General features: G+C 41.6%; 1 protein-coding gene across 1 annotated transcript in view; it reads left to right on the top strand.

Moving 5' to 3' along the window:
• The first annotated feature begins 755 nt into the window (after positions 1–755).
• LOC120989758 (17-beta-hydroxysteroid dehydrogenase 13-like) overlaps positions 756–21,303 on the top strand; it is a 174,799-nt gene continuing 154,251 nt past the window's right edge. Inside the window, exon 1 of the mRNA XM_040418054.1 lies at positions 756–1,112. Coding sequence (XP_040273988.1) covers positions 903–1,112 — 210 coding nt within the window. The 5' untranslated portion in view covers positions 756–902. The remainder of the gene's footprint in view (positions 1,113–21,303) is intronic.

Here is a 21,303-nt window from a genome sequence, read left to right as displayed (position 1 = left end):
AGGCGCGTGACGTCAGTGAGTGAGCGCCGCCCCCCCCCGCACTGCCTGCTATTACCGAAGCTAAGACAGAGTAAGATATCCAAATAATCCAAGTAAAGAGCTCAGCAATGAGCAATGATTAAAGTAAAAGTAGTTACTGATTAGTTTATAAATATACTGCTGTGAGCGTCAGGGATGGGGATCTGTGGATGGCACTGTTTAGGGGGGATCTGTGGATGACACTGTTTAGGGGGGATCTGTGGATGGCACTGTTTAGGGGGGAGATCTGTGGATGGCACTGTTTAGGGGAGGGGGGATCTGTGGATGGCACTGTTTAGGGGGGATCTGTGGATGGCACTGTTTAAGGGGGGATCTGTGGATGGCACTGTTTAGGGGGGAGATCTGTGGATGGCACTGTTTAGGGGAGAGGGGATCTGTGGATGGCACTGTTTAGGGGGGAGATCTGTGGATGGCACTGTTTAGGGGAGGGGGGATCTGTGGATGGCACTGTTTAGGGGGGATCTGTGGATGGCACTGTTTAGAGGGGATCTGTGGATGGCACTGTTTAGGGGGGATCTGTGGGTGGCACTGTTTAGGGGGGATCTGTGGATGGCACTGTTTAGGGGGAGAACTGTGGATGGCACTGTTTAGGGGAGGGGGATCTGTGGATGGCACGGGGGGGGGGGCATACATTTTTTTGCTATGGGGCCCATGCATTTCTAGCTACGCCCCTGCTTGCATTTGATCGATTTGAAAGCTATGCCAAAGAATCTGCTCATAGCAGCCTCTCTTTACTAAGTGTAAACACGTGGTGTTCCTGGCTTCCCTAATATTTTGGCACCATCACAGGTTTATTCAGTAGAAGCCGTGCAGCTGAAAACATCCTAACGTGGACCTTTGTGCGCTTAGACTTCAAGAGGAACATGAATATCATACTAGAGTATATAACTCTTTTTTTCATTGCAATCTTTTCCTATCTGGAGGCACTGATCAAGTTGTTTATACCAGTAAAAAGGAAATCTGTTAGTGGAGATATTGTCTTGATTACTGGATCTGGTCATGGTATTGGACGACTGACTGCCCTTGAATTTGCCAAGCTGCAAAGTGTTCTTGTTTTATGGGATATCAACAAGGTAACTCAGTTTTTTTTTAAAGTTATTCATATATACTGATTTACTTTTATGATCTTCCACTCCCTTCATCATTAGTTGTACTCTATACATATGCTGTTAACTACTTGATTGGTAGGGCAACAAGTTTATTACTAGGATAACTAGAAGTATTTAGTGAAGGAAATATATTGGGGGTCATTTATTATCCAGAAATACACTTATATTAGGCCAGCACCTCTTCATAACTTCGGGGGATCCACCTCCAGATATAGGAGTTATTAATGACCCCATAGTGCTTGAAACCAGCTTGTGCGTGTGTAACGTGTGTGATTTTTTTGAGAGTGTGTGTTTGTGAGAGAGACTGTGAGTGTGTTTTTGTGTGTGTTTGTGACTCTCTGTGTGTGCACACCTGTGGGTGTGACAGTGAAGAGGGGCTGTCTGTGCAGGGTTGCTAACCAGAATTTTTCTTTTTTCTGGTCAACTTATCCCAAAATCGCAAACAGCCAAATTTTTTACAGACAAATTGGAAAACCATAATGAATGATAAAGATCAGTGATGGCCAGTTCGCCGTGTTCGCCCGCGAACACATGCTAGCTGCCATCTTAACTGACAAGTCCGGCGAGGCACAGGTAAGTCCTTACCTGTGCCTGTGCGCGAGCCGGTCTGAAATGAAATGCGGTCTCCGGGTGCAGGCAGTTCCGAGAACAGCCCGATGAAAGCCCCCGGAGGCTGTTCTCGGAACTGCCTGCTCCCGATGACCGCATTTCATTTCAGACCGGCTCGCGCACAGGTAAGGAATTACCTGTGCCTCGCCGGACTTGTCAGTTAAGATGGCAGCTCACGTGTTCTTGGGCGAACACGGCGAACTGGCCATCACTGATAAAGATAAATAATCCATGTCTATAGCTCAATACTGTCTATGCATTTACAGTGAGCTGTAAAATGATGATAATTACCACCAAAATAATCCAGCCATGTACCATCAGCCTCAAGAAAATCACGGACACATCTATTTTTTCTTTTCAGAAAAAAGTCGCCTAAATTGACGGACTGTGCAGAAATTTCTGGGCGGTTGGCAACCGCGGTTGGCAACTGATATGGGTGTGGCTTACAGTCTTGCTTTATTCACATTGCATTAGTGTTCCTGACAGGAATATATTGGCAAAAGTCTCAGCTTTTAATATCTGCTTTTCTGTAAATGGACCGCGCTGCTCCAGGATAAAGCTGAAAGATCCTCCCTTCCAGATCTCACAGAAATTTCATGGACATGGGTAAGCGGTCAGTTCACTCAGATTCACCTTTCATTTGGGAACAAGATGGATATGGTAACAGGCAGAGGTATACACTGCCTGTTACCATATCCATCTTGTTCCCAAAGGAAAGGTGAATATGAGTGAACTGACTGCTTACCCATGTCCATGAAATTTCTGTGAGATCTGGAAGGGAGGATCTTTCAGCTTTGTCCTGCAGCAGCGCGGTCCATTTACAGAAACGCATTGATAGATGTGAATATTACCCCCTTCATCTGGAATTTGCGACGCACCAAAAAGAAAGGCAACATACTAAAGGCTTGTTTTATATTTTATTTTTAATATCTGCTTGCATAACTAGCTAGTATAGTCAGTGGCATATCCGTTTGGCAATTTTTTTTCCCCGTGATTTATATATTTATATATTTTCATCCGCACAATGCTCAGTTTTGTGTAGGATGCCTTTGTGGTGCATGTGGACCGCGCCGGCATCCTCCATTGTACGCATTTTTTGCTAGGGATGGTCGTTTGCTGCAGTCCACATGCGGTGGGACTGCTCCCCCAGTGAGAAACACGCTACAGTGTTTGGGGTCTGAGCAGTTCCCCCATATTGGCAACCCAGCCTACGTGTATGTGTTTGTGGGTATAAGTGTGTGAGAGAGAAGAGAAGAGAGACCATGCATGTGTGAGTCTCTGAGACTGGGTGGTAGTGAGACTATGACATTATCCATGCCAGTTAAAATTTGATTCTCCGAATATTCCACCATTCATTTCTGTGAGGGATTATTTTATTTTTAAATGTAAAATAAAACTACAAATCTAATTGACTCCAGTCAGAGCTGCATTAGCCACTGGGCACTGTGCCTAGGAAGGTGTCTTGGGGACAGGGCCAGGTAACCTCAGAAAAAAATACTGCATTTACCCACCTCCTGCTGAACTTGAGTCTAAGGCTGGGTTCACACGAGCGGATGCCGTGCGTGGCATCCGCTCCGTGAAAGAGTGCCAAGACCCGATGCAGACTGCAGAGGCACGGAGCATTAACATGACTGATAATGCTCTCTGCCTCTCTGTGATCTCTTTACTACGAAATCACAGTGACAACTTTATCTCATAGTGATTTCGTAGTAAAGAGGTCACAGAGAGGCACGGAGCATTATCAGTCATGTTAATGCTCCGTGCCTCTGCAGTCTGCATCGGGTCTTGGCACTCTTTCACGGAGCGGATGCCACGCACGGCATCCGCTCGTGTGAACCCAGCCTAAGGCCTCTTGCACACAAACGTTTTTTTTTTTTCGTTTCCGTTCCGTTTTTTGCATTCTGTATACGGAACCATTCATTTCAGTGGATCCGCAAAAAAAAAAACGGAAGGTTTGCCTTGCATTTGCGTTCTGTTCAAAGATAGAACATGTCCTATTATTGTCTGCATAACGGACAGGGATAGTACTGTTCTATTAGGGGCCAGATATTCTGGTCCACAAAAAAACTGAATGCACACGGACATCATCCGTATTTTTTGCGGACCGCAAAATACTGAAAAAGCCATACGGTCATGTGCAAGAGGCCTAAATCTTTTTTACATTAGGAAGTGAGTGCTGCAATGATTTCTGGAGCTATAGTCATCAGGGGCTGCTCCACCAACCAGAGTGCTACTGAAGACAGCGCACCACTGAGGAATAGTGGAATTGCCACAGATGTTCACCTCAAATCATCCGGTCTATCAAACCTCAGGACTGCAGACTGCCACAACTCACAGGACTGAGTTTTCTCCTCTTTTTGAATAAATTTCTGGCTTTGGCTTCAAAAACTGTATACCATAACCTTAACCCAATACAGGTGCATCTTAATAAATTAGAATCTTATTGAAGAGCTCATATATTATATAGATTTATTACACACAGTGTGATCTATTTTAAACATTTATTTTAATGATGATGATTATGGCTTACAGCTAATCAGAAGTCAGTATCTCAGAAAAGTAGAATATAGTGAAAAAGTTCGATATTGTAGACTCATGGTGTCACACTCAAATCAGCTAAGGAACACAACACGCCTTCAAAGGTTTCCTAAGCCTTTAAATGGTCCTTCAGTCTGGTTCTGTAGGCTATACAATCATGGGGAAAGTTTGAATATTACATGAGACCAATTAAAAAATGATTTTTAATACAGAAATGTTGGCCTACTGAAAATTATGTACAGTATATTCACTCAATACTTGGTCGGGGCTACTTTTCCATGAATTACTACATCGATATGGCATGGAGGCTATCAATGTGTGCCACAGCTGAGGTGTTATGGAAGCTCAGGTTGCTTTGATAGCGGCCTTCGGCTTGTCTGCATTTTTGGGTCTGGTATCTCTCATCTTCCTCTTGACAATACCCTATAGATTCTCTATGGGGTTTTGGTCAGGAGAGGTTGCTGGCCAATAAAGCAAAGTGATATTGTGTTTATTGATACTTTTGTCAATGTGGGCAGGTGCCAAGTCCTGCTGGAAAATGAAAAAGAGGAGCATAAGGTGCTTTAAAATTTCCTGGTAGATGGCTGCGCTGATTTTGGACTTGGCAGTAGACCAACACCAGCAGATGACTTGGCTCCCCAAACCAAATGAAATGCAAAAATGCAAAGGAAAAATTGTACAATTAATTTCCTTATTTTACATTGTCAAAATTAAAATAATAAAAAGTATTAATACTCTTTTGACAACATATAATAGAATTTGCTTTGTGTTTGCACAACACGAGAAAAGTAAAAAAAATAATAATAATTTATTCTTCTACATACAGTATATACTGATATTATTTATTAATTTTAATATAACTTAATAATAATACATAGGCTCTTTTCTCATGTTTAATCCCATTAGAGATCTGGTGTTCAGCCTAAAAATCCAAAATGCCTCTCTCTGTAGAGTCATTTTTTTTAATATCTCCATTGCAAATGTTTGAAAAGCTTTTCAAGCTGCGGTCATGTAAGGACATAAAGTTTTTGGCTGCGTTTGATGTACCCGTACATCACATCGCAGTCAACACACCGTATAATATAAACTATACCCACTGTATTACAATTAATGTAACTTTTAATTGGAAACTCCAAGCTATGTTTTGATTAATGAAAGCTTTTGACAGTCACAGTATATTGACATGTTTTGCATGGATGATTTTAACATTAGAAAAAAATGAAGGGGAAAGAGTGTTAGCTAATGTTCGTGAACAACCCTACAACCACTTTTTAATACTTCATATAAAATGTCATCCTCATATAAGATGGGGAGACATTTGAGTAGAACATCCTTTATCTGGGAGAATTGTCTACTGTAAGTCAATACTAATGTGGGTGGAATAACATTATTTTTACCTTCCTTTCTGTATTTATTTTTATTTTTTCTGTATTAAATCTTTTTTTTCTGTCCTAAAAAGTAGCTCACTTCTTCATTTGTTTTGTGCGATACCGAGGGGTCTAGTCAGCATGTATTGAGGATATCCTCTATCCTGTAAATGTGAAATGACTTCCCGACCAGTGCCGTAGTACTACGGCGGGCTGATTGGGTAGGTGCAGGAGCTGTGCCCGCCTGATCAGCTACAGGGGACCGGCTGTTCCCATTAGCCGGACCCCTGCTGTTTGCGCCGGCATCAGTGAAAACACAGATGGCGGCGCATTAATAACCCTCACTATGCCGCGGTCAGCGCTGACCACGGCATGTGCGGGGTGTGTGGAGGGAGGGAGCTCCCTCCCCTTTCCCATCAGGTCCCAAGGCAGTAACGTCCATAACAACCTGCTCTATAAAAATATATCACGAGATGCCCCCTCAGGTGAATGCTGTAAAAAAAAAAAAGTATGCCAAAACAGCCATTTTTTGTCACCTTGCCTCACAAAAAGTGTAATACCAAACGATCAAAAAGTCTTATGTACCCCAAAATGGTACCAATCAAACCGCCATGTCTTCCTGCAAAAAATTAGACCCTACCTAAGATAATCGGCAGAAAAATGTAAAAAAATAGGCCAGTCAGAAAATGGCGACACAAAAACAAGATAATAGACATATTGCGTACCGTCCCGTCCGTAACAACCTGCTTTATAAAAATATCACATGAGATGCCCCCTCAGGTGAATGCTGTAAAAAAAATCTAAAAACCTATGCCTCACAAAAAGTGTAATACCAAGCGATCAAAAAGTCTTATGTACCCTAAAATGATACCAATGAAAGGGTCACCTCATCCTTCAAAAAATGAGCCCCCACATAAGACTCACTCAAAAAATAAAAAACAAAGGCGCCCATAAACCAATGTATGAAAATCTGCGCTGAAAAGCCATATGGCGCTCCTTCCGTCCTGTCATAAGCCCCCACAGCAGTTTACCACCACATATGGGGTGTTGCCGTATTCAGGAGAAAATGGGTAACAAATTATGGGGTGTTTTTTTCTCCTGTTACCCCTTGTGAAAATGAAACATTTGGGGCTAAAGCAACATTTTATTGGAAGAAATGAAACTTTTCATTTTCAAAGCCAAGTGTTTTCAAATTCCGTAAAACGTTTAGAGGGTTAAAGTGCTCAGTACTTTTTGAGGGTTTCCACTGTAGGGGTACGTCAGAGTCTCTTCAAATACAAAATGGTGCTCAAAAAACATTCTAGCAAAATCTGCCTCCAAAATCCATAGCGCTCCTTTGCTTCTGACCACTGCCCATAGAGCAGTTTACCACCACATATGGGGTATTTCTGTAAACTGCAGAATCAGAGTAATGTATATTGAGGTTTAGTTTGCTGTTGACCCTTGCTGTGTGTCAAGAAAAAATTGATTAACCCCTTAAGGACCCAGGACGTACCGGTACGCCCTATTTTCCGAGTCCTTAAGGACCCAGGACGTACCGGTACGTCCTGACTTAAAATCGGAATTCCGGCGCCGCGGGGGTTAATCGGAACAGGATTTCGGCTGAAATCATTCAGCCGGCATCCCGAAACAATGCAGGGGGGGTCACTTGACCCCCCCGTATCGGCGATCGCAGCAAACCGCAGGTCAATTCAGACCTGCGGTTTGCAGCGCTTTTTGCAGTTTTTGATCCCCGCGGTCCCTGACCGCGGGGATCAGAAACTTTAGAGTGGCTAAAATCAATATTTTTCACCCCCCCCCCCTGCACCCCTGCACGATTTTATGCCGGAGGGTGTCGCAGGCGGTGGGGGTGTTGCGGTAGGCGGGCGGCCTCCCCATGAACGATCGTTGGCTTCTAGTGGGTATACCAGGGTGCCAGCACATTGCTGGCACCCTGGTATAAACGGCTGACATCTGTGCTGATGTCAGCCGTTTAACCCGTACGGACCGCGGTATGGAAAAAGTTAACTGTCATCGGTCAGGGAGCTCCCTCCCTCTCCATCGGGGGGCTGCTGTGCCTTTGCAGGCCCCCGATGGAGAGGGAGAGAGCCCCCCTGCTCAGGCGTCCTGCTGTCCATGGTGCTGAACAGATCTATGCTAAAAGCATAGATCTGTTCAGTGTAAGTAAAATACAGTACAGAACAATATATATTGTACTGTACTGTATTATACAGACATCAGACCCACTGGATCTTCAAGAACCAAGTGGGTCTGGGTCACAAAAATTTTAAAAAAAAGTGAAAAAAGTTAAGATTAAAAAAAAAAACATTTATCACTGAATAAAAATTAAAAAAATAAAATACACTACACATATTAGGTATCGCCGCGTCCATAACGACCTGATCTATAAAACGGTCATGTTACTTTCCCCGCACGGTGAACGCCATAAAAAAAAAAAAAATATGAGAAAATTGAAATTTTGCCCACCTTACTTCCCAAAAAAGGTAATAAAAGTGATCAAAAAAGTCGCATGTACGCCAAAATAGTACCAATCAAACCGTCATCTCATCCCGCAAAAGATGAGACCCTACTCAAGATAATCGCCCAAAAACTGAAAAAACTATGGCTCTTAGACTATGGAAACACTAAAACATGATTTTTTTTTGTTTCAAAAATGAAATCATTGTGTAAAACTTACATAAATAAAAAAAAAGTATACATATTAGGTATCGCCGCGTCCGTATCGACCGGCTCTATAAAAATATCACATGACCTAACCCCTCAGGTGACCACCGTAAAAAAATAAAAACAAAAACGGTGTAAAAAAAGCTATTTTTTGCCATCTTACGTCACAAAAAGTGTAATAGTGAGCGATCAAAAAGTCATATACACCCCAAAATAGTGCCAATCAAACCGTCATCTCATCCCGCAAATAATGAGACCCTACTCAAGATAATCGCCCAAAAACTGAAACAACTATGGCTCTTAGACTATGGAGACACAAACATTTTTTGGGTTTTAAAAATGAAGTTATTGTATAAAACTTACATAAATAAAAAAAATTGTATACATATTAGGTATCGCCGCGTCCGTGACAACCTGCTCTATAAAATTACCACATGATAAAACCTGTCAGATGAATGTTGTAAATAACAAAAAAAAAAAACGTGCCAAAAAAGCTATTTCTTGTTACCTTGCTGCACAAAAAGTGTAATATAGAGCAACCAAAAATCATATGTACCCTAAACTAGTACCAACAAAACTGCCACCCTATCCCGTAGTTTCTAAAATGGAGGCACTTTTTTGGAGTTTCTACTCTAGGGGTGCATCAGGGGGGCTTCAAATGGGACATGGTGTCAAAAACCAGTCCAGCAAAATCTGCCTTTCAAAAACCGTATGGCATTCCTTTCCTTCTGCGCCCTGCCGTGTGCCCGTACAGCGGTTTACGACCACATAATGTGAAATTTTGAAATTGTGTCTCTATTTTCCATTAAATCTTGTGCAACACCTAAAGGGTTAACAAAGTTTGTAAAATCAGTTTTGAATAGCTTGAGGGGTGTAGTTTCTTAGATGGGGTCACTTTTATGGAGTTTCTACTCTAGGGGTGCATCAGGGAGGCTTCAAATTGGACATGGTGTAAAAAAAACAGTCCAGCAAAACCTGCCTTCCAAAAACCAAACGACGCACCTTTCACTCTACGCCCCGCTGTGTGGCCGTACAGTAGTTTACGGCCACATATGGGGTGTTTCTGTAAACAGCAGAGTCAGGGCAATAAAGATACAGTCTTGTTTGGCTGTTAACCCTTGCTTTGTTAGTGGAAAAAATGGGTTAAAATTGAAAATTAGGCAAAAAAATGAAATTCTCAAATTTCATCCCCATTTGCCAATAACTCTTGTGCAACACCTAAAGGGTTAACGACGTATCTAAAATCAGTTTTGAATACCTTGAGGGGTGTAGTTTCTTAGATGGGGTCACTTTTAGGGAGTTTCTCCTTTAGGGGTGCATCAGGGGGCTTCAAATGGGACATGGTGTCAAAAAAACAGTCCAAAAAAATCAGCCTTCCAAAAACCAAACGGCGTACCTTTCACTCTACGCCCCGCTGTGTGGCCGTACAGTAGTTTACGGTCACATATTGGGTGTTTCTGTAAACGGCAGAGTCAGGGCAATAAAGATACAATCTTGTTTGGCTGTTAACCCTTGCTTTGTTAGTGGAAAAAATGGGTTAAAATGAAAAATTTGACAAAAAAATGAAATTCTCAAATTTCCTCCCCATTTGCCAATAACTCTTGTGCAACACCTAAAGGGTTAACAATGTATGCAAAATCAGTTTTGAATACCTTGAGGGGTGTAGTTTCTTAGATGGGGTCATTTTTGGGTGGTTTCTATTATGTAAGCCTCGCAAAGTGACTTCAGACTTGAACTGGTCCCTAAAAATTGAGTTTTTGTAAATTTCTGAAAAATTTCAAGATTTGCTTCTAAACTTCTAAGCCTTATAACATCCCCAAAAAATAAAATATCATTCCCAAAATAAATCAAACATGAAGTAGACATATGGGGAATGTAAATTCATCACAATTTTTTGGGGTATTACTATGTATTACAGAAGTAGAGAAACTGAAACTTTGAAATTTGCAAATTTTTCAAAATTTTTGGTAAATTAGGTATTTGTGCAAAAAAAATTATATTTTTGACTTCATTTTACCAGTGTCATGAAGTACAATATGTGACGAAAAAACAATCTCAGAATGGCCTGGATAAGTCAAAGCGTTTTAAAGTTATGAGCACTTAAAGTGACACTGGTCAGATTTGCAAAAAATGGCCTGGTCCTTAAGGTGAAAATGAGCCCGGTCCTTAAGGGGTTAACATGAAAAATCTGCATAAAAAATAAAATTTTGAAATTTCGACATTTTCCTTTAATTCCTTTAATTCTTGTGCAATACCTAAAGGGTTAAAAAAGTTTGTAACATCAGTTTTAAAAATTTTTAGGGGTTTAGTTTCTAAAATGGGGTCATTTTTGTGTGGTTTCCATTATGTAAGCCCTTTAAAATCACTTTATAACTGAATTGGTGTTTATAAAAATGGTTTGTGAAATTTTGTTGGAAATGAGAAAACACGGGCGAGTATTCCGCGCAGACGCGATGCGTGAGTTGAACACATTGCACCCGCACTGAATACCGACCCATTCATTTCTATGGGGCTGTTCACATGAGCGGTGATTTTCACGCATCACTTGTGCGTTGCGTGAAAATCGCAGCATGCTCTATTTTCTGCGTTTTTCACACAAACGCAGGCCCCATAGAAGTGAATGGGGTTGCGTGAAAATCGCAAGCAGTTCTCCTACAGGAATGGCTTTAATAGTATGCATAGGATGGTGACCAGTAGCCCTCAGAATCATATTGCCAGTTATTTCCTTCTGATAGGTTTCAGTTTGTATCACATCAGGGATGCCAGTCAATTTAAGATCAAGGAAGTTAATAGTATGTGAATCAAAAGAACAAGTAAACCTCAAATTGTATGGGTTATCATTAAATACATAATGAAGGCCGGTATGGCAGACACATCACCCTCTCATATCAGGAGCAGATCATTGATGTATCTGCCATACCAGCCTATCATCTGAACAAAAGGATTTGTATCATTGTATATGTATCTCCTCCCAGTATGACAATACAAGGTTCGCCAGCAACGGAGAAAATATAGCACCCATTGAAACTCCTTTTTTCTGGACATAATACTTATTATCAAACTTAAAATAATTGTGAGTTAATAAAAATCCAATTATGTCCAGAATATAATCAATCAAACCTGTGGAATATTTACTATATCTGTGCAGATGATACTCTAACGCTAAAATGGCCGCATTATGTGGAATGGACGGGTACAATGAAACAACATCGCTGGCTATCCATATAGATTTGGTACTCCATTTAACATCATAAAAGCATCTCAAAATGTCCGATGTATCTTTTATGTAACCAGGGACTCTTTTTACCAATGGTTGCAAAAGGGAATCCAGCCACTCTACTAACCTTTCAGTTAATACACCTATACCTGAAACTATAGGTCATAGGGGAGGCGGATTAATGACTTTGTGTACTTTAGGTAAAGCATGGATGATGGGTGTAACTGGAGATTTCACATTCAAAAAAGCAAACTGTTTATGTGTTATAAATCCTAAATCTCTGCCTTTGCAGAGAATTTGAATATATTCATGTTGGTATTGATTCAAAGGATTACTATCCAATTTTTGATATGTGGAAATATCCGATAATATACCCCTTATCTGTTGATGATAAATTTGTTTATCAAGTACTACTACTAAGGCCTTATTCACACGTCCGTTGTTTCTTTCCTGATCTGTTCCGTTTTTTGCGGAACAGATCTGGACCAGATCTGGACCCATTCATTTTCAATAGGTCCTGAAAAAAAATCAGACATTGAGCTGTCCGTTTTTTTTCAGGACCCATTGAAAATGAATGGGTCCAGATCTGGTCCAGATCTGTTCCGCAAAAAACTGAACAGATCAGGAAAGAAACAACGGACGTGTGAATAAGGCCTTAACCTCCCTTGTCTGCCATTTTGATTACCACGTCATTAAGACCAGCTAGTTCTTTTAAAGCAAATTTTTGTTTGTGTGTTAAATTGTCCTGCGTATCTATATGATAGTGTATCATATATGGTAGCTAGTTCCTTTTCTATAGTTTCTTGAAAGACATCCATACTGTGGGTATGAGATTTTAGAGGATAAAACTGAGGATTCAACACCTTAAGGCTCTATTCACACGTCCGCAAAATGTGTCCGCATCCGTTCCGACATTTTGCGGAATGGGTGCAGACCCATTCATTCTCTATGGAGACGGAATGGATGCGGACAGCACACAGTGTGCTGTCTGCAGCCGCAATTGCGGAGCGCGGCCCCGATTTTGGGTCTGCAGCTCCGCAAAAAGATAGAGCATGTCCTATTCTTGTCCACAGCTTGCAGACAAGAATAGGCATTTCAATGGGGGTGCCGAGCTGGTGTGTTGCGGACCCGCAATTTGCGGGTCCGCAGCACACCACGGACGTGTGAATGTAGCCTAAAATGATCACTTGTCATATTACCCGCAGATGAATCCTCATTTTCATGCTGTAGACTCGTAAGACACACTAGCGAGACTTGTTCTTTAACCACCTCAGCCACCCTAGCTTAAACCCCCTTAATGACCAGACCACTTTTTACACTTCTGACCTACACTACTTTCACCGTTTATTGCTCGGTCATACAACTTACCACCCAAATGAATTTTACCTCCTTTTCTTCTCACTAATAGAGCTTTCATTTGGTGGTATTTCATTGCTGCTGACATTTTTACTTTTTTTTGTTATTAATCGAAATTGACCGAAATTTTTGCAAACAAATGACATTTTTCACTTTCAGTTGTAAAATTTTTCAAACAAAACTACATTTATATATACATTTTTCTCTAAATTTATTGTTCTACATGTCTCTGATAAAAAAAATGCAATAAGTGTATATTTATTGGTTTGCGCAAAAGTTATAGCGTTTACAAACTATGGTACAAAAATTTGAATTTCCGCATTTTGAAGCAGCCCTGACTTTCTGAGCACCTGTCATGTTTCCTGAGGTTCTACAATGCCCAGACAGTAAAAACACCTCACAAATTACCCCATTTCGGAAAGTAGACACCCTAAGGTATTTGCTGATGGGCATAGTGAGTTCATAGAAGTTTTTATTTTTTGTCACAAGTTAGCGGAAAATGATGATTTTTTTTGATTTTTTTTTTTCCTTACAAAGTCTCATATGCCACTAACTTGTGAAAAAAAATAAAAACTTCCATGAACTCACTATGCCCATCACGAAATACCTTGGGGTGTCTTCTTTCCAAAATGGGGTCACTTGTGGGGTATTTATACTGCCCTGGCATTTTAGGGGCCCTAAAGCGTAAGAAGAAGTCTGGAATATAAATGTCTAAAAAAATTTACGCATTTGGATTCCGTGAGGGGTATGGTGAGTTCATGTGAGATTTTATTTTTTGTCACAAGTTAGTGGAATATGAGACTTTCTATGAACTCACCATGCCCCTCAAAAGTGATCTTTTTTATAGCGCCACAGCGATTTTACGGTGTTTTTGCAGTGATCAGAAAAAAATTCATTTCTGTCACTGCGGTGGGGCGGACTGAACGCAAGTGTGCGCACAAGATCAGGCCTGATCGGGCGAACACTGCATTTTTTGTAGAGCCTATAGAACATGTCCTATTCTTGTCCGCTGAATGGAGCCTTACAGGGGGGTGATCAGGGACAGGGGGTGATCAGGGAGTCTATATGGGGTGATCACCCCCCTGTCATTGATCACCCCCCAGTAAGGCTCCATTCAGACGTCCGAATGTGTTTTGCGGATCCGCAAAACACATACGGACGTCTGAATGGAGCCTTACAAGGGGGTGATCAATGACAGGGGGGTGATCAGGGAGTCTATATGGGGTGATCACCCCCCTGTCATTGATCACCCCCTGTAAGGCTCCATTCAGACATCCGTATGGGTTTTGCGGATCGGATCCGCAAAACACATACGGACGTCTGAATGGAGCCTTACAGGGGGGTGATCAATGACAGGGGGGTGATCAGGGAGTCTAATATGGGGTGATCAGGGGTTAATAAGTGACAGGGGGGGCGGGTGTAGTGTAGTGGTGTTTGGTGCTACTTTACAGAGCTGCCTGTGTCCTCTGGTGGTCGATCCAAGAAAATCAACCAGAGGACCAGGTAGCAGGTATATTAGACGCTGTTATCAAAACAGCGTCTAATATACCTTTCAGGGGTTAAAAAAATCGGATCTACAGCCTGCCAGCGAATGATCGCCGCTGACAGGCTGTAGATCAGCTAGTTTACCTGCAGTTCCTGGGAACGCGCGCTCCTGTGTGCGCACGTTCACAGGAAATCTCGCGTCTCGCGAGATGACATGCCGGCGCGTCGAAGAGGAATGAATCGACCGCCTCTGGAACGCAATCCTGCGTTAGGCGGTTAAAGGAAAATTGCATAAAATTATTTTTAGTCTCACTGTGTGTCCGCGAGTGTCCAGCTGGATCCCCAACATCATAGAAATGTCTATTTACAGTTAGATTCCTAACAAATTTATTTATATCCAAAATGGCAGAAAACATATCAAAATTCACCGTAGATGCAAAATTAACTCCCAAAGATAACACTTACCTTTGTTCTTTTGTTAGGGTATGATTAGATAGGTTCAACACATCTAATATTTTATGTCCACATGAACCATCATTCACTTTTTCTGTAAACGTGTAGACATGGGATGCATTTTTTTTGTGCTTTCGTCCTGCACGTTTTGTTCATTTTTTTAATTGCTTATAAGACCAGTCTTGTTTTTTGGCTTTTTATAATAAGATATATTTTGTTGTGAGCCAGTATATTGTGAACCTTTTGCAAAGTCCTCCTGATTAGAATCTTGTGAGTCATCTGTTGTTTCAGTAGTCTCCTGATTTGATGAATTGAAACTCACTCGATGTGGTTTGTTCCGATGTTTTGCTTTTTTGCTTTTAATTTTTCAGGATGGATTTGGAAGTGTGAATAACGCTCGCTCTTCTGCTCCATTCGTATATTTGATCATTGGAGTAATCGTATAAATCTCTTTGGAACTTTATATGTTTCGTTTCTATAATGCTTTCCTCCAATTGTTTAATTGAAGCTGTGACTTTGTTTCATAGTCACATAGTTTGGGACTGTTTCATATTTAATTAGAGCATTTTTACACATTCAATTTCCTTTTGCACAGTTGATAACTTCTCGCTTTCATATTTCACTTTCAAAGTCATGAATTGCAATGAACACCAGGACAATATATCATTCCACTCAATAAAAAAATTCTCAGAAAAAAACTGTGGTTGGTATCTTTTTAATCCTGAGATTGCGAGGAATAATAGACTTTTCCAGATATTTAATCAAGGTAGTGTGGTCCCACCACAACTTGATCTCCTGTGTCATAAGTTTTTCTAAATCGTGCATTTTGCTATTCATATCCAAATGATCATGAGATTGTTGATCCTGCATAGAAAACACAAAGTCCACCTTCTCTTGATGGTCAAACACTGAAGCAAAGGCCATAATGTAGCAAGGCTTGGGGTAGAGGTATAAATGTCCAATATAAAAACGTGATGCTACAAAGTTACGCAACTATTTCATTATACAAAGGGCTGAAGGCGAGACACGGAATAAGCTTGTATGATCAAAGTCCATTAGAGAGAATACAGCTCACCTCACAATCCATAGCCCTGTGCACGGAATGAGCCAAGCAAATCACTCTTGTAGGGAATAGAAGAAAATAGTTCCAGCACTTGAAATAAAACTCAGTTGCACTTTATTTCTTCTTGTAGCATATAACTCACATGGACGCAAACCTTCACCCCAGCATGGTTGACGCGTTTCGAACACAGGTGTGTTCTTAGTCGTAACCTAATGAGACTATCCTTTCTGGGCTTTAAAGGGAACCTGTCACCGGGATTTTGGGTATAGAGCTGAGGACATGGGTTGCAAGATGGCCGCTAGCACATCCACAATACCCAGTCCCCATAGCTCTGTGTGCTTTTATTGTGTAAAAAAAACGATTTGATACATATGCAAATTAACCTGAGAGGAGTCGGAGCTTGAAAATATGACTCTTCTCTGGTCACACAAGTAAGATATGACTCTTTTATGTTAATTTGCATATGTATCAAATCGTTTTTTTTACACAATAAAAGCACACAGAGCTATGGGGACTGGGTATTGCGGATGTGCTAGCGGCCATCTAGCAACCCATGTCCTCCGCTCTATACCCAAAATCCTGGTGACAGGTTCCCTTTAAATACACTTCACACCCCCAATCAGGTCAGGGGTGGGGACATACAAACCCCTTGCTAAGGAATGCTCATTAACTTGCCACACATAACAAATAGAATCCACATATAAAATTACATCAAATGCGACATTTAATGCTGTGAGGTAACAACCAGTATATAATCCCAACCAAAAATTAGGTCCACAACATAAAAAAAGGCACAATGTGAGCGAAATAAAAAGGAACAATTGTACAATTAATTTCCTTAGTTTACATTGTCAAAATTAAAATAATGAAAAGTATTAATACTCTTTTGACAACATCTATCCAGCACCTTAGTGCACTTTGATTAGACGTGCCAAGGTATATAGTCATACTCTTAAGTATATCAAAAATTCCTGTGTCGACAAGGTAATCTCGTATTCTAAAATATAACTTTTACTAGAAATGCCATAAAATAGATCAGTATAGTTAAAAACACAAAAAACTGTGAATAAATCAATGAAGTGAACCGCTGTCAATACACACTACTATTCTCTTATCATCTACTCTAGTTGCCTGAGGATGTATCACAAATTAGTAAAATACAGTCTTACCGCCTCCAGACGTGTAGATTGCAGATCAATGTAGGGTGTATATTTACGGAGTATCCTTACAATGCAGTGGCCAAGGATATTAAGGACAGGTGCTTTTCTTGCCGGTACAATGAGCGGCAATATACTAGTGACGCTGGTTACAGTTCCCTCACAGCGATGCCAAGGAGGGGGGCTAGTACATTGGCTGTCTAGCGGACACAGACCACCCGCCCCGACGGGGGCGACCCCATACGGAACCTGTCCCTAGTTAGGGGCCTACTCCCTATGCTTGCCCTCACTAGATCCCTACATGCCACATTTTGTCCTCATTGTAGGACTCATCAGGGGAGTTTATTTAGTGAAGTTCAACTGAAAAACACATAATAACTACCAGTACTCCAATCTTCATCGGTTCAGTCAATAAACACCGTACAAACAGTGCCCATTAAACCACCTCTTACTTACTATTAGAGTATCGCATCGACTTCTAAATAGGGGTGTACACAGTCCGACAGTGGTCCCGCTGTGTCTAGATGTAGGGAGGTGTCCCATACATCCTGCTGCCTCGCCGTTGGTGTTGCCGAGTGGGGAGAGCGCATATCTGAGTTTCATCCCTTTTTAAATGCGCCTCGCTTTTCCGCCCCTTCCCTACTTCCTGTCATATGTCCGTGGAACGCTCGGAGTGCGTTCCACAAACCGGAAGTAGGGGATCACGTGATCCCGGGGCCGCTTGTCACATGGCTTGGCCCGAGGTCAGCGTCCTCCGTTGCTAAAGTTCTGCTGTCGCGGATAATAGATAGCGCTTTTCCTTACACATGGAGTCAAAGGCTTCAGACTCATAAACAGATTCATTTCAGCTACTTCATAGCACAGACATAATAGGTTATTAATCCCACTAAGCCCCCCCTTTTTTTTTTATTATTCTTTGAGGGTTGGGTTTATATTTACAGTACGGGTAGTCTTGGCAAAATCTGTATCATCATAGTATTTTAAGGTAACAATAGTTAGATTAAACAATTATAAATCTGCTCAGTATGCAACCAGTCTCAATACGCTACACACCCAGCAGATCACAAACAACAAAAACCTGCCTAAAAAGGAGAAGGGGGGGGGGGGGGGGGAGAGGGGTGGGAGTCAAATGTTTGTTTGGGATGGTTTAAATGTCAACCGGACAGTGAGACATGCCTGTCTCCTTAGATGAAGCAGCTAAAGTTCTGCTGCTCATTCAGTCCGTTAGGCTGTACCGTCTTAAGGTAGTAAATCCACTTGGCCTTACATTGGAGGATTTTCTGATCCCAGTATCCTTCTCTTACTGTTTTTTTAACCAGTTTAATACCCATGAATGAAAGGCACTCAGGCCTTCCCTCATGGTCATTCCTCACATGACGTGAGACCGTAGTGTCTCTTGAGTTCGCCAAATCCCCCAAATGCTCCCCTACTCTCCGCCTAAATTCTTGTATGGTTTTACCAATGTATTCTTTACCACATGAGCAGGTTATTTTATAAATGACCCCCTTGGATCTGCAATTGATAAAATCCCTAATCTCGTATTTTCTCCCCGTGTTGTTACTCGCAAATGTTTTGCTACATTGCATGTATTTGCATGCCACACATCCTTAACATCTAAAATTGCCCTGTATCTTCCTGTCCATCCATGTTCTTGACGCTGGAGCTGCCAAGAAGTGGCTTTTGACTACTTGGTCCCGTACACTTGGTCCCCTTCTGTAAGTGATACTCGGGTATTCTTTAATCACCTCTCTAATATCTGGATCCATTCTCAAAACATGCCAGAACTTGCGGATCACCTCTCTCACGCCTATTATTGTCTTTTCAAGGCTGTGGTTATCCCTGTTGCTTGTGCACCTTTTTCTACCACACTTTTTCCTTCCACTCAATTTTCCATAAATATGCTTGGATACAGCACTCTGTGAACAGCCAGCTTCTTCAGCAATGACCTTTTGTGGCTTACCCTCCCTGTGGACTGTCTTCTGGATAACTGTCAAGTCAGCAGTCTTCTATGAACTCTTTTTTGCTCCCCCACAATAAGGTCTTGTTCACATTTCCACGTCCATTTGACGTCCATGAAATAATCAGTCTGTGTTTCATCTAAGATGTCCATGAAGGATCTGTGTTTGGTCTGTGTGTGTTTTTTGCCCACTGTGTGTCATCCATATTCCACAAACACCGCTCAGCTGAAGATTAATTTTAAAAGCATCTCCTATCAGTGGTCAGGGAAAAATAGACGAAACACAAATGCCATCAGTGTTGTGTCCGCGATTTTCACGGACCCATGGACTAAAATGGCATGTTTGGTCCGCATCATGGACGAAAGTAACGCATGTCAGTAATAAATGCTGATGCGTGAACAAACATTAAAATCAATAGGTACATGTGATGTCCATGAAAAATAAGGATAGCGCATGTCAGTGAAAAACGGAAATGTGAACGTGGCCTAAGCCAGCATTGGTTTGCATTGTAATGCATTTCTCAAACTCCTGAGCTGAGAAAAATAGTCTAGCACACTGTTCCTCAACTCCAGTCCGCTGGGCCAAACTGCCAGTCATGTTTTCAGGATTTCTTTAGTATTGAACAGGTTATAATGTTTTTGGCAATACATCAGGACTTACCAGACGTATTCAGTCAGGATATTCTCAAATCATGTGGGTCCTGAGGACTGGAGTTGAGAAACACTGGTCTAGCAGACTCCTAGATTAGCATGCAGAACATGGGCTGTTTGTGGACTTGCTTCAGGGGAGTAAAAGTGAGTTTATCAAAAAAATATTATTTTTATAAAAATCTTAGGAATCTGTGTGTCTCTGCAGCAATCCACACAGTTCATTCACACGTCCATAAGTGTTTTTCGGATCCGCAAAACACGGACACCTGCAATGTGCGATCCACAATTTGCGGATCCGCACATCACAGACACTATAATAGAAAATGCCTTTTCTGGTCCGCAATTGCGGACAAGAATAAGACATGTTCTATTTTTTTCAGGAACTAAATTGCGGATCCCGAAAAAACGGATCCGGATCCCGAAAATGCAGATGCGGATCCAGGAAATGTGGATTTGCATCCGTTCCAGCCCCATTGAAAGTGAATGGGTCCGCAAATTGCGGAACGAATGCGGACCCAAATTACGGACGTGTGAATGGACCCTTATAGTATTTAAACATTTTTTTGATAGTCTTAGATTCCCATTAATGCTGACCAATTATGATTAGATTACATTTGCTTCAAAACAAGTTAATCATGACTATAATTGGCAACTGTAAGGGAACGGCCATACAGAGGTTTTTTTTGGAGGGGGTTTTGAGATCTGCCTGCAGGATTGTCAGCCAAAGCCAGAAGTGGATCCACCAGGAAGAAGTATAAGGCCCCTTTCACACGAGCGAATATTCCGCGCAGATGCGATGCGGGAGGTGAACGCATTGCACCCGCACTGAATACCGACCCATTCATTTCTATGGGGCTGTGCACACGAGCGGTGATTTTCACGCATCACTTTTGCGTTGCGTGAAAATCGCAGCATGCTTCTCTTTGTGTGCGTTTTTCACGTAACGCAGGCCCCATAGAAATGAATGGGGTTGCGTGAAAATCGCAAGCATCCGCGGATGCGGTGCGATTTTCACGCACGGTTGCTAGGAGACGATCGGGATGGAGACCCGATCATTATTATTTTCCCTTATAACATGGTTATAAGGGAAAATAATAGCATTCTGAATACAGAATGCATAGTAAAATAGCGCTAGAGGGGTTAAAAAAAATAATAATAATCATTTAACTCACCTTAATCCACTTGCTCGCGTAGCCGGCATCTCCGTCTGTCTCTTTTACTGTATAGGACCTGTGGTGAGCATTAACTATAGTTCAAGGACCTGGGATGACGTCACTCCGGTCATCACATGGTACGTCACATGATCTTTTACCATGGTGAATCACCATGGTAAAAGATCATGTGACGTACCATGTGATGACCAGAGTGACGTCATCCCAGGTCCTTGAACTATAGTTAATGCTCACCACAGGTCCTATACAGTAAAAGAGACAGACGGAGATGCCGGCTACGCGAGCAAGTGGATTAAGGTGAGTTAAATGATTTTTATTTATTTTTTTAACCCTGTGCTGTTTTACTATGGATTCTGTATTCAGAATGCTATTATTTTCCCTTATAACCATGTTATAAGGGAAAATAATACTATTTACAGAACACCGATCCCAAGCCCGAACTTCTGTAAAGAAGTTCGGGTTTGGG

The sequence above is a fragment of the Bufo bufo genome, chromosome 2 (genome assembly GCF_905171765.1).
Source record: "Bufo bufo chromosome 2, aBufBuf1.1, whole genome shotgun sequence".
Taxonomy (NCBI): Eukaryota; Metazoa; Chordata; class Amphibia; order Anura; family Bufonidae; genus Bufo; species Bufo bufo.
This window is presented reverse-complemented; position numbering and strand designations above follow the sequence as displayed.